This window comes from Ornithorhynchus anatinus, chromosome 5 (genome assembly GCF_004115215.2).
Source record: "Ornithorhynchus anatinus isolate Pmale09 chromosome 5, mOrnAna1.pri.v4, whole genome shotgun sequence".
NCBI lineage: Eukaryota > Metazoa > Chordata > Mammalia > Monotremata > Ornithorhynchidae > Ornithorhynchus > Ornithorhynchus anatinus.
In genome coordinates, this window is record NC_041732.1 from 50,871,905 (window position 1) to 50,885,295 (window position 13,391).

The 13,391-nt window shown below is 39.1% G+C and overlaps 1 protein-coding gene across 4 annotated transcripts in view; it reads left to right on the forward strand.

The window, feature by feature from the left end:
- The window catches only part of VPS13C (vacuolar protein sorting 13 homolog C), a 176,898-nt gene that overhangs the window by 100,194 nt on the left and 63,313 nt on the right, over window positions 1-13,391 (forward strand). For all 4 annotated transcript variants that reach the window (XM_029065834.1, XM_029065835.1, XM_029065837.2 and 1 more), the window contains 6 exons: window positions 3,445-3,592; window positions 4,696-4,852; window positions 7,767-7,900; window positions 9,023-9,192; window positions 11,357-11,604; window positions 12,913-13,142. In XM_029065834.1, the coding sequence (XP_028921667.1) occupies window positions 3,445-3,592; window positions 4,696-4,852; window positions 7,767-7,900; window positions 9,023-9,192; window positions 11,357-11,604; window positions 12,913-13,142 (1,087 nt within the window). The remainder of the gene's footprint in view (window positions 1-3,444; window positions 3,593-4,695; window positions 4,853-7,766; window positions 7,901-9,022; window positions 9,193-11,356; window positions 11,605-12,912; window positions 13,143-13,391) is intronic.

Genomic DNA, 13,391 nt, shown 5'->3' on the forward strand with positions numbered 1-13,391 from the left:
AGTGCAAGAAACGCTATGTTTATGTAAGTGCTGGGGATGGCTATATATATACATGTATACACTCCCCCCATAACAATAATAATAATGTATTTGTTAAGACTTACTATGTGACAAGCGCTGTAATAAGTGCTGGGGTAGATACAGGATAATCCATGGGGCTCACAGTCAAAGTAGGAGGGAGAACAGGTATTGAATCCCCATTTTGCAGATGAGAAAGCTGAAATCCATAGAAGTGAAGTGACTTGCCCAATGTCACACAGTGGGCAAGTAGCAGAGCTGGTATTAGAACCCAGATCCTCTGACTATCAGGTCCATGCTCAGGGTAGCTCTTGGAATGACTTAACTTGGGGTCAGGGAACTTTAGGTAAGATTTCGTAGGGGCTTTGGAGATGGGGAGGGCAGTCATCAGGTTGATTTGAAGAGATTTCTAAGCTTGGAAAAAGACATGAGCAATGAAGTCATATGTAGGTGAGTTCAGATGCTGTTTAGTTTGCATATAAAGGAGAGAAGAATGCAAAAAAAGTTTGTCATGATTTTAATTGTTTTGAAATTTATAGATTAAGTAGGAATTCCAGATTTCATTGAAGAGAGACAACAGTAGTGGAACACTGGTGGGCAACATTTCTCCCATCTGTGGATTGAGCAAGGGCCTGGGAGTCAGAAGGTCATGGGTTCTAATTCTGGCTCCATCACATCTCTGCTTTATAATCTTGGGCAAGTCACTTCACTTCTCTATGCCTGTTACCTCATCTGTAAAATGAGTATTGAGACTGTCCCCATATGGGACAGGGACTGTATCCAACTCAATTTGCTTTTACCCACCTCAGCACTTAGTGCAGTTCTGGCCACATAGTAAGTGTGTGTAACGAATACCATCATTATCATTTCATATTGTCCCGAGTACAATGCTCTGCACACAGTAAGTGCCCAATGAATACTACTGATCAGAAAAGAACAATGAACAATAAATATAATATCTGGATACAATACCAGCATGTCTCTTGTCAGTTGGGATATTCAGTATTTGTAAATGCCTGCCTATGTAAGCACATGAAGTCACATGTTTAGGAGGCTTGTTTGTGACAATATTTGAGTTCCTCTTAGAGTTGAAGCTAAGGTCAAAGGACTGAAGGGGAAATAAGAAGCTTATTTAATAGCATCTGTTGCTTCGGAACCATATTTCAAGTCACTGGGAATGATCAATGCCATTCAGTAAGCTGCATGCAATCTTTTCAGTTTAGCAGAGGGGATCTTCCCTCCCTCTCTTCCTGTTTGCTGGAATTGACCAAAAGCTCTGCTCACTTGGGAACATAGATCCTTAGAACTTTATCTGACTGCCTAAGGAACTTCGCCTAAACACCCAGATCTATCATTATGTGTGTCTACACCCTATATTTTGTCTAGATTGTTGTTAGGAAAAGGGAGAACATTTGGCTGACACTGCAAGTCTGTGTGGATAAAATACACCAGGCTTTTGGAGAAAATGGTTTTGCACTTTGACCTGGTGTTACAATGAGGGGTAACTGCATTTTGAGTTTTATTTAATGTAGTGTTTTGCAAGGATGCATGCAACCCATGTTTTATAGGAAAACTGGATGTTAATTTTTTATAATTTGGATGTCTTGAAGTCTTAACATTTATTGATGTGTGGGCATTTGGATCTGGTTTTAGTAGTTCCCTAATCCTCTTCCTGTGCATTCAACTGAACTCTTGTTCCAAAGTTCCAAGTATTTGGGAAAATATTGGAGACAACATCTTCTCCAAGTGGCAGAGCAAGATTTAGAACAGAGTCTTTCTGACTCCCAGGCCCGTTTTCTATAAACTAGCCATGCTATTTCTATTTCTTCACTACAGTGCCCAACACATGGAAAGCGCTTAAGAAATATAAAAAAAAAAGGAAAAAAAGAACTGGTAAGATTAAGAGGTGGACAGATGATGAGGGCTGATAATAGTTTCCCCTCAGGATTAGTCAGTCAGTTGTATTTATTGAATGCTTACTGTGTGCAGAGCACTGTACTAAGTGTTCGGGAAAGTACAATATAATAGTATAAGCAGCATGGCTCAGTGGAAAAGAGCCTGGGCTTCGGAGTCAGAGGTCATGAGTTCGACTCCAGGCTCTGCCACTTGTCAGCTGTGTGACTGTGGGCAAGTCGCTTCACTTCCCTGTGTCTCAGTTACCTCATCTGTAAAATGGGCGTGAAGACTGTGAGCCTCACGTGGGACAACCTGATTACCCTGTAATTACCCCGGCGCTTAGAACAGTGCTCGGCACATAGTAAGCGCTTAACAAATAGCGACATTATTATAACAGACACATTCCCTGCCCACATTGAGCTAACAGTTTAGTGATGAGCCTCAATGCTGAGACTGCAGAATGTATTATAGTGATAGTGGTTTTTGCAGTACTACACCTAATCTCTGGTTTCTATCAGCCATGTTCCCCTGGGGGCCCTCATTGCAGTGAACAAATGGTTGGGGGACTGCCTACACTGCACACAGAGTACATGTGTGACATTTGACCATATTAGTTGTTTACAGGCCGAAGTGGGACAGGAACCCAGGTATTTCCAGAAAAGTGTTCTTTCAAGTGGACCAGCAACAGGGCTACGTGAGGCTTAAAAAATAGTAAAGAGTCAATGAGAGCAGCGGGGTTGCAGGATAAAGCATATACAAAAGCATTTTCAACTGTAGAGGTGGTTAATGGTTATAGGAGGGACTATGGGGAAGTTTCTTCAGGGAGTACATGTTTCATGTATAAATATTGTTTGGATATTGGAAGAGAGAATTGCTCTCTTTATTGATGAGTTCATGTTGATGGATGACAGGCATTAAAGGTGTTTTTTCTTTTTTTTAGCCTAATTAGAAGAAATTACCAAAATGCCAAATAGGCTATTACAGGTGGAAAACCTTCTACCTGAATTTCTTGGCATTCAAAATGCTTCTTTTATTATTAGAGTTTTTTTCAAGACACATAATCTTCTTTAATAGCATTTATTGCCCTCTTCTACATGCAGAGCCCTGGAGGAATATACAATTGAAGTAAAAGACCCTGCTTCCGCCTTTTGAGCTGCTTCAGTTATGAAATATATTATTCAGTAATTGTGTATAACTTCAAATAATTTTGGATTTCATACACTTTATGCTTTATGTTTAACTGAAGGGTAATTCTTATTAAAGAATATTAAAATGGTAAATATATTTTTCCTCTTTGAGAGCACCATATATTCTGTATTCTGGAGTTAGGTGGTTATTTTCTAGAAAACTAAGTTTCTTGTTTGCAGAATAAATAAATATTGGAGTGCTTGTAAAAAATGTTCTGCAAGCATAATAGAAAAGCTGTTGCTCCATATGATTGAGTAGATATCTCAGTATTCTTTTTTTCATCAGAACTGTCTTGCATTCTGGTTCTCCACTACCTGACAGTTGTGTTTTTTTTTTCATCAGAACTATCTTGCACTCCGGCTCTCCACTACCTGACATCGAAATTTTGCAGCCAGTGAACATGCTTTGGACTGTTCAACGGAATTTAGCAGCAGCTTGGTATGCAGAAATCCCAGGGATGGAGATCAAAGGAAACTTAAGACCCATGCAGGCAAGTGGGAGCAATTAATGTTAAAATTGGATAACTGAGCTTTGCGATACTTCGTGCCAAACACAAAATGGTCATTGGACACTACACTGCATGAAGCACATAGCAAATGGAGTTGATGCTATGAATTCTTAAACTCCGGCATTTTTGTTATTGTTTTAACATAGCTATTTCCCAGGAAAGAACACTGAAGAGTCTGAATTCAAAACTTTTGCAAACCCACTGCAGTCACATAATAAGGTTTTAAATCTAAAAGGATGGGATTTGTTTTTTTACATAAGCCCAGTGTTTCTTATTTTAAAAAACAATCACATTCTTTGATAGTACAAGGTGATTCTGTGGTTCCTTCAAAACATTCCACTGCCCCACGTTTTGACCCCAATTAGCCAGTTGTATTTATTGAGAGATTACTGTATGTGGAGCACTTTTACTAAGCAGTTGGGAGAGTAAAATATAATAATAGACACATTCCCTGCCCACAGTGAGCCTTACAATCTAGAGGGGAGACGGACATTAATATAAATAAATGAAATTACAGATATGTACACAAGTGCTGTGGGACTGTGGAGGGAGATGAATAAAGGGAAAAAGTCAAAGCAGCGTGGCTCAGTGGAAAGAGCACGGGCTTGGGAGTCAGAGGTCATGGGTTCAAATCCCAGCTCTGCCTCTTGTCTGCTGTGTGACTGTGGGCAAGTCACTTAACTTCTCTGTGCCTCAGTTACCTCCTCTGCAAAATGGGGATTAAGACTGTGAGCCTCACCAGGGACAACCTGATGACCCTATAACAGGAGTCATTAGGAAAAATGATTTGGTATAGCAGGAATGTATGTATGTGACTGGATGTGCTATTAGTAAGTGGCCCAGAGGAGAAAAATGTTAAAAGAATTGTAGGGGAAAAAGTCTTTGTAAAATCTTAACTTTAGAGATTTCACTTAAGAAAATGGAAGTAAAAAATTAAGGTTTTTTCCTGCATGTCAATTTTTGAACTTCTGCAACTGGGTTTCTGAATAAGAACTTCCTTCAAAATCATTCTGGTTGGTTCCAACTCCACAGTTCTGGGACACCTCTGCTGCAAACAGAATTAATTATTTCTTGATAATTTTCAGATTGCACTTAGTGAAGATGACCTAACTGTTCTAATGAAAATTTTGCTGGAGAATCTTGGAGAGGTTTCATCGCAGTCAAGTGCTACACCACCTACAATTCCGGATCCCCCCAGAGTAAAACAGGGAAAACATCAGAGTGGATTGGATCACTTGAAAGGTTTAAACTAAAGTTATTTTAAAAAATTCTAATTCAGGAAAGAAAATGTTTTAACTTTTTAAAAATAGTCATCCAAGCTGGGAAGACTTATTCTGGAATACAGTACCCTGTTTTGTTAATATTTTTTTTTTCATTTCTTAATTTTCCTTAGCTCTTGCTATACAATTTCCAAAGCATGTAAGTTTATTACTAGAACATTTGGGGCAGTTGGAAACTATCCTTTTCTTGAAAATTTCCAGGAATGGAAATCCCTCACATCCTGGCTTAAATCAGGATTTTTTTTATTTTGCCCAGTAGAAATCTGTCTGTTAATTTGTGTCCAGAGAACAATTTCTAGAATTACTATTCTTCATTTGCATTTGCTGTTTGGTGAAGTTATTGGTCTTATTTTATTGAAAACTCTCAGGTTGAAAAAAACAATTCTAGTACAGAAAGAATTGTGATGAGGTGACCCAATTCATCACTTTTTATTCTCCCCATATAATGTCTTATTTGAAGGATTCCTTATGTTCTGAATCACAGAAATGGAAGGGTCCATCCACTAAAGAGCATCGGATTCAGTCCCTGGCATCTACAAATTTATTCCTAGAACATTTGGGGCAGTTGGAAACTATTCTTTTCTTGAAGATTTCCAGGAATGGAAATCCCTCACATCCTAGTTTAAATCACAATTTTCTTTTTGCCCAGTAGAAATCTTTGTGTTAATGTGTCTTGTTTTTTCTTCAGTTTTCTGCAGACAAGAAGGTGGTTATTACAGTGCTTAATAAATAGCACTTAGTAAATATAATTGAATGAATGAATGAATAGCAACAGTAAACAGTCTCATTTAAATTATTGTGTCCTAGCCTGCAATTATGTTTTACCTCTGAGCTGGCTTGGGAATGGAAAGGGGATGGAAAACTGAAAAAAGGTGATGGAGAAAATAATTTTGGGTGACTGTTTATTTAGGAAGCACGGTGTTCCCTGATTCAAGTTTGGCTGCCAAAGCAACCCTTAGACCACCACTTCATGCACCATCTTCTAGAGCCTCCTGCCAAAGCAGAGCATCCAAAAGGAAGGGTCTTGGCTCCTGAAAAAGATTTGGCAATGTACCTAGAGGCATGACCTTGAGAAGCAGTGGCCTGGGACTGTGCAGCCACATGCCCCTCTAATAACCCCGTGTATCCCTTATCTGCCCCAGCTCCTGCCAATGTGGAACACCTTAAGTTTCTACCCACCGGCTACTGGTTTGGCAGGATGCTTGGCAGGGGGTTGAAGGTTAGTTCCCAACCTGAGGCAGTTCCTTAGGTGGGTAGAAACCTAAGGAGTTGGTCTTGTGTCCTGAAAGTGAGTTGGAAGCTCAGAACTGCTGGCCTTGTTTTCCCATCAATCAGTGGTATTTATAGAGCGCTTCCCCTGTGCAGAACACTGTACTAAGCACTTGGGAGAGTCCAATACAACAGAGTTGGTAGACCTGTTTCGTGCCCACAGGAAGTTTACGGTCTAGAGGAGTTCATCTTCCTCTTTCAGTATTACCGTCTTGTAGTGGGGGAATGATGAAGGAAGGACCGAATCTCATCGGCCCATGGCTACCACTGCTTTTTCCCTCTGCCTCCAAATCTTGTTGAGTTGAAGGGCGAAGATGGGGATGGAAGAGACACAAGTGAATACTTGTATCTCAGGGGCTAAATTGTGATGTTTTCACGTCTTTTCCTTAACTTCCTAGCCTCCAAAGTAAACTGTTACCTTTAGCCCACATTTGTAAAGCTCATTCCTGTAGTTAGGCCAAATATATGGTGATACACTGGCCACATTTATACAAATTCTGCAAATTAGAAATGATTTTGTAAAATTACTTCTAGCCATAGAATTATTAATAGATAGGAATAATTAAAATGGGTGAATAGAACTATCTTTATTGTTCTCTTCTAGTACAGTGTTGGTGGAAAAAACTTGCAAAGAAGTCCAAGTGGGATGAAGATAGGAAAGGCAGCCAGCCAGGTGGGGACAGGCAGAGAGGAAAAGAAAGACAAGAAATTCATACTCAGAAGTGCAAAATACACACAGATACAACATATTAGCTTCTGTTATAGCAGGAGAGGGCTAGATAGATTGAACTTTTCCCCAGTGTTTGCGTAGCATTCTTTTTTTTTTTTTAAATGGCATTTGTTAGGCGCTGTGTGCCAGGTACTGTTCTGAGAGCTGGAGCAGATATAGGCTAATCAGATTGGACACAGTCCCTGACGTGCATGGGGCTCACAGTTTTAATCCTCATTTTACAGATGAAGTATCTATCTGAGGCACTGAGAAATGAAGTACCTTGCCCAGGGTTACACAGAAGACAACTGGCAGACCTGGAATTAGAGCCCAGATACTTCTGGCTCGTAGGCCCAGGCTCTATCCACTAGGATATGCTGCTTCCCAGTATATATACTTATATATTTATGTGTATACATATATATATACCTGTACGTATGTAAAAGTATTGAGGCTGAGTGTCAGGTTCACAAGTGCTGGAGATGGCTCATGAGAGATTTATATAATTTGGGATGCTAGGAAGCAATAAGAGAAGGCATGTTGTCGAGGTGGACTTGCAGGGAGGCTTAAACTACGGGAGTGCTGGGGTCTGACAGATGGCTTACTGTGTGTCAAGCATCTTGCTAAACTCTTGTGTATATCAATTGTGCAGCCAGCGGTCCTTTGCCTTAAACATAACTTTAAGGGGAAATATAAATTACATACACCTACGTAAATCTCATTTTACAAAATCTTTGATCATTTTCAATTTAAGATCATTTAGAAATGAATGTAACACAAAAAAAAATGCAAAAATTTGATTTTTAGCTTATTATCTTTATTTGCAAATTATTTAAAAAAAGATTTCATTCATATAACTTTTATTAATCAATTTAATTTCAAATGATTTAATTTGCAGGTCCAGTTTTAGAAACTTCAGGACAAGATGATTTCAAAGAATGCCATCTTCCAGTTGACCATTGTCCAACTCTTAAATTTGATTTTCACTTTGAGTCTCTTTCACTTGTTCTATACAATGATGATGTCAAACAGGTATGTGGTGGAAGTCTGCAGTAGAAAATATAATTAACCAATGAGTGATAAGTAGCACCTACACAGTAAGAAATAAAGAAATAAACCCTCTCAATACAATTTGGAAGTATGACTTAAGTTACAGCAGGGGTCATAAACTGAATATTTAGATCCACATCAAAATACTTTTCCAAAAACATTTAGACAATTATTTTTCATTTAAAGTTGTCTTTGTTAGTCATCATTCCTACCCTCGTAAACATCCACATCTCCTTGCTTTGCTGCTCCTATTCTAAATTGTTTCCTACAATTTAAGGGTTTTGGCGACAATCAGAAAAGAGAGACTAGAAAGAAAGGTCAGTATTCAGCTTTCACTTAACTGTTAGTAGACTAGTGAGTTAATCACAAATTTATAATAATTCTAATCTACCTTGGAGTGTTTGGTGAAAAGTAAACTGACAAGTGAGTTGTAATAGCTGCTGAACAATCAGTGCTTTGATATTTAATATTCTGATCTCCCTGGGGTTACACTCTTTTGGTAACTCATCATCATCAATAGAACATATTGAGTATCCACTGTGTGCAAAGGACTGTACTAAGTGCTTGAGAGGGTTCAACTTCAGTGTGGCTCTGACATTCAGTAATTAATAATTATGGCATTTATAAAGCACTGTAATGTCACAAGCACTGTTCTATAGTAGATACAGGTTTTTCAGGTCGAACATAGTCCCAGTTCCACTATGGTGCTCACCATTGAAGTAGGAGAGGAGAACAGGTAAAGAAACTGAGGTTTAGAGAAGTTAAGTGACTTGTCCAAGGCCACAAAGCAAGTAAATGATGGAGCCGAGGTTAGAACCCTGATTGTCTGATTTTTCAGGTCCTTGCCCTTTCTGTTAGATCGTGCTTCTTTTCAAGATACGGTCCTCAGAATCCAGTTGTGTTGTAAATTTGTGGACTGCAATAAAGAACACAAAATAATGTAAAAACTAGTTGTAGACAATGTAACACCGACCACTGAAGACTTAGTTTCATAACCTTCCATTTAAACCTAAGTAGGAATCACAATGTTCTTTTGTGTGTATAAAGCTATTTTCAATATGCTTCAAATACCAAGTGACTTCTTTTTGCTTTTCTCTCCTATAGCAATCCACACTTTCATCACGCAGTGATCATTTGCGTTTTGGTGAGCTCAGACTGCATCTTATGACATCAGCAGGGAAGATGTTTAAAGACGGAACGATGAATGTCAATGTTAAACTTCAGGCTTGTACACTTGATGACCTCAGAGCAAATATTCAGAAAGTTACATCCAGGTGTGTCTACACTGTTTGCCTTGTGGAATCTTTCAGATTGAAATTGGAGTTGGGGAATTTTTAGGTTTGGGATGATCAGAGTTATTGCATCCTTGGGAATTTTGTTTAGAATAGTGATGGAAGTCTGGAGAATCATTTTATATAATCAATCTTTTTAAATGGATTTGAAATTGACTTTCAAGAAAGCTGAACTGATTAAGATTTCATTTCAGTTGTAAGATGGAATGAAAGCTTGGAGATAAGAATGGAGAAAATAGGGCAATTAGGATTTGATAATATTGAAAGTGTTTATTTCTAGTTTCCTATAGTCTTTAAAATTTGAAAATTGTAACTCTAATCAAAAATCATTTATCACTATGTATTTGTGATAAATACACAATACAATACAATACAAAATAATTTGTATTATTAATCTGTAATTAATAATGGGATTATTTACCTGGCATATCTACACTGTGGCAGGAGTAGAGAAGCAGCATGGCGTTGTGGATAGAGCATGGGCCTGGGAGTCAGAAGGTCATGGGTTCTAATCTGGGTTCTGCCGCTTGTTTGCTGTGTGAACTTGGGCAAGTCACTTCACTTTTCTATGCCTCAGTCTCCTCAAATGTAAAATGGGGATTGAGACTGTGAGCCCCATGTGGGTCACGGACTTTGTGCAACCTGATTTGCTTGTATCCACTACAGCGCTTAGTACAGTGCTTGGCACATAGTAAGCTCTTAAATTCCACAATTATTATTATTATTTGGGCAAATCACTTCACTTGCATTGGGCCTCAGTTACGTAATATGTAAAATGGGGATTGAGACTGTGAGCCCCACATGGGACAGGGACTGTGTCCAACCCGATTTGCTTCTATCAGTACAGTGTACAGTACAGTGCTTGGCACGTAGTAAGGACTTAATAAATACCATAATTATTATTACTATTAGAGCAGTTGTTAGGGAATGCTGGCTGAATTTATTAGTGAGAAGTGACCCCATGTATTGTCATTCAGCTGGAGAGAGTTGTGTAGATCTTTGCTCCATCCCCCTCTGCTTTGTATAGATTATAAATTCTTGGAGGCCAGAGATCATGTTATCAAACTCAATTTTATTTCTCTAAGCATTTAATTTGGTGTTGTGCCTGCAGTAAGCCCTCAATAAATATTTTTGATTGATTACTCAGTCCTCATATTGGTACAGTTCTTAAATCAACTCAACTCCATCAAATTATATGTGAGTATCTTGGAGAGAATATCTTCCTAAAAATGTGACAAACATGGTTTATATGACCAAGTAAATTTTATGTATGCAGGTTGTTTGATAAAAAAAAAAAGATGGCCGATGACTTCTCAGCCTTGTGCTTTCCTAATCCTTTAGCAGTAACATAGACAATAGTTAAATAGTTTAGAAATGAAAATAACATTTGGGAGATTGTAGTATCTGGGTACATTCTCTCCCAAACAAGTGGTGTCTTTCATTGATCTGGACAGAATTAAAATCTGTGATTAAAAATGAGTGAGTAGTTTATGAATATATGGTAAATATATTTGTTCAACTCCTCTTTAGATTGTAAACTTCTTCTGTGAACATCTCACTGACATTCATTCATTCAGTCATATTTATTGAGAACTTAATGTGTGCAGAACATTGTACTAAGTGCTTAGGAGCATACAACATAGCAATAAACAGACACATGCCCTGTCCACCATGAGCTCTTTATTCCGTCTGTCCCAAACACCTAATACAGGGTGCCACACCAAGTGGGTCTTGTCTTGGCTTATGCTGTCGAGTCGTCTTCGACCCATAGTGAGTCCATGTACACATCTCTCCCAGAACGCCCCACCTCCACCTGCAGTTGTTCTTGTAGTGCATCCGTAGGGTTTTCTTGGTAAAAATGTGGAAGTGGTTTACCAGTTGCCTTCTTCCACGGGGTCAACTTGAAGCTCCACCCTCAACTCTTTTCCATGCCGCTTCTGCCCAGCACAGGTGAGTTCTTAGTTATAGCAGATTGCCTTCCCCTCGGTAACCACAGCCCAAACTAGGAATTGAATGGCTATGCCTCTGCTTGACTCTCCCTCCCAAAGACTGGTAGAGTACAGGAAACTCTCCATGTGTGGTCCTGAGAGGGGCACCAATAAATATTCTTACTAAACAATTAAAACTTCATATCCCCTTTTTTCAGAATGATAGACAAGAAGAATGGTCAAAATAACAGTTTTATGATGGATATAAACTACCAGCAAGACAAAAATGGGAGTAAAATAGATGCGGTTCTCGACAAGTTGTACGTGTGTGCAAGTGTGGAGTTCTTGATGACGGTAGCAGATTTCTTCATTAAAGCTTTACCTCAAAGTCCATCCGTTCCAGCTGAAAAATCATTCCAGATTTCACAAAAACAGATTTCGGCAGCAAAGAGCAAACCGGAAAAAGGTTGGCAAAACTGGTATACTGCTGGACACTGGTAGTAAAATTTTAAAGATACTTTTCAGGGAACAGTGAGTAAAAATTTTGTATCCAAGACAGCGTCTCATGAGCTAAACACAAAACAAAACACTTGAATCTGTCATAAAGGTTGAGCTTGCTATTTTTGCCTCTCCTTTTGATTCTCTCCCCTTCTCTTTTCCCAACAGTCCTGGACATGAATAAATTAACCGTATTTTGCTCCATTCATTAATGACATTTCCTAAGAATTTGCTGTGTGCCTAATGCTGGCGTAGATGCAAAGTTTTGTGAGATTGGACACAGTCCCTGGCCTGCATGGGGCTCACAGTCTCTCTCTTGCAGACTTTACAGATGAGGAAATTGAAGCGCAGAATGATTAACTGACTTAGCCTCGATCATTCAGTAATACAGCAGAAGAGATGAGACTTTAACTGGGTCTTATGATTCCCAGTCCCTCACAATTTCTCTTAAGCCACACTGTCTCTGCACAGGATCTAGTGTTGAATAATGTCCAAGAAGAGCCCATATTGGGGGTAGGTGAGAAGAAGGGTTCGCAGCTGGAGAAATTTCAGTTGCTGCCATGCCTTTGTCCCTTCTGTGCTCCCTAACTGCCTCCGTTGCTGGGTGTGGCCCCCCAGTATGTGTATGAAAAGGGGAGCGGCATCTTTGTTTATCTGTGGTTTCAAAGTTGGCATCATTTTGTCTTGCCCCTGCCTTAGACTCCAGGAGAGAAAAATAGGAACACAGTTGTAGATCCCGGCTGAGATTCAGTCCACTTGCCAGCCGTAAAATGATGATCAGTTGGAAATTAGGTGCATCTTGTTTTCCTGCCACGTGGTGTTGAGTAGGCCATTATGACTGATACTTTAAGGGATCGTGAACAGTTTTAGTTTTTAGAGTCATGGAGGGATAAGATGTTTCTGCAGTTAAAAAGAAGTGAGCTTAGGGAATTATAGTTTGAAGTCCCTATCTAACAGCTCATGGTCTAATAATATATATGTCTTCTTTGGGTCATAGCATTCCATTGCTTCAGTGATATGATAGCCAATCAGTTTATCATTTCATATCATCTCATTCTCAGTGTACTCACCATTACTCTAGAAAAAGCATTGTTGGTCCTCCTATGGATTATTGTTGTCGTTGCTGATAAAGACGACTAATATTACTTGTGGGAAACGTAACAGAGTGATCCATTACACAGAAAAAGTCACAACGTGCTGATCGTATGTAACGTTATTGTGTATGCACTCAGTTCTGCCTGCACAATTCTTTGACCTACTCTCTATTTTCACACAGAGGGCTCTGTGAGAACAAATATGACTTTAAAAGCAGTGGTTGTGGATCCAGAAGTTGTTTTTGTTGCCAATTTGACCAAAGCTGATGCTCCTGCTCTGACTGCTTCATTTCGATGTGACTTGTGCCTGTCTTCATCCAACCTCAAACAAGAGATGACCGCCTCTGTGAAGGATTTGAAAGTCCTAGCTTGCCCTTTCCTAGGAGAGAAAAGAGGGAAGAACATTACTACAGTAAGTCTCAATTGTGATTTGATGTTTGGGGGAAGGGGGCAGCAAGAATGGTTTATTAAAATTAGCATTTGTAATTCTTTTTCTCTGCAGTAGTGATGGAAATTTTTATAGCGATAGAACTGTCTTCACACGATCACACCTTCTAAATTAATGATGAATAACTTAAGCGAGTATTTGGGTTATTAACACCTTTGTACTCTCTCAAGCACTTAGTATAGTGCTTCACACAGAGTAAGCACTTAGTAAATA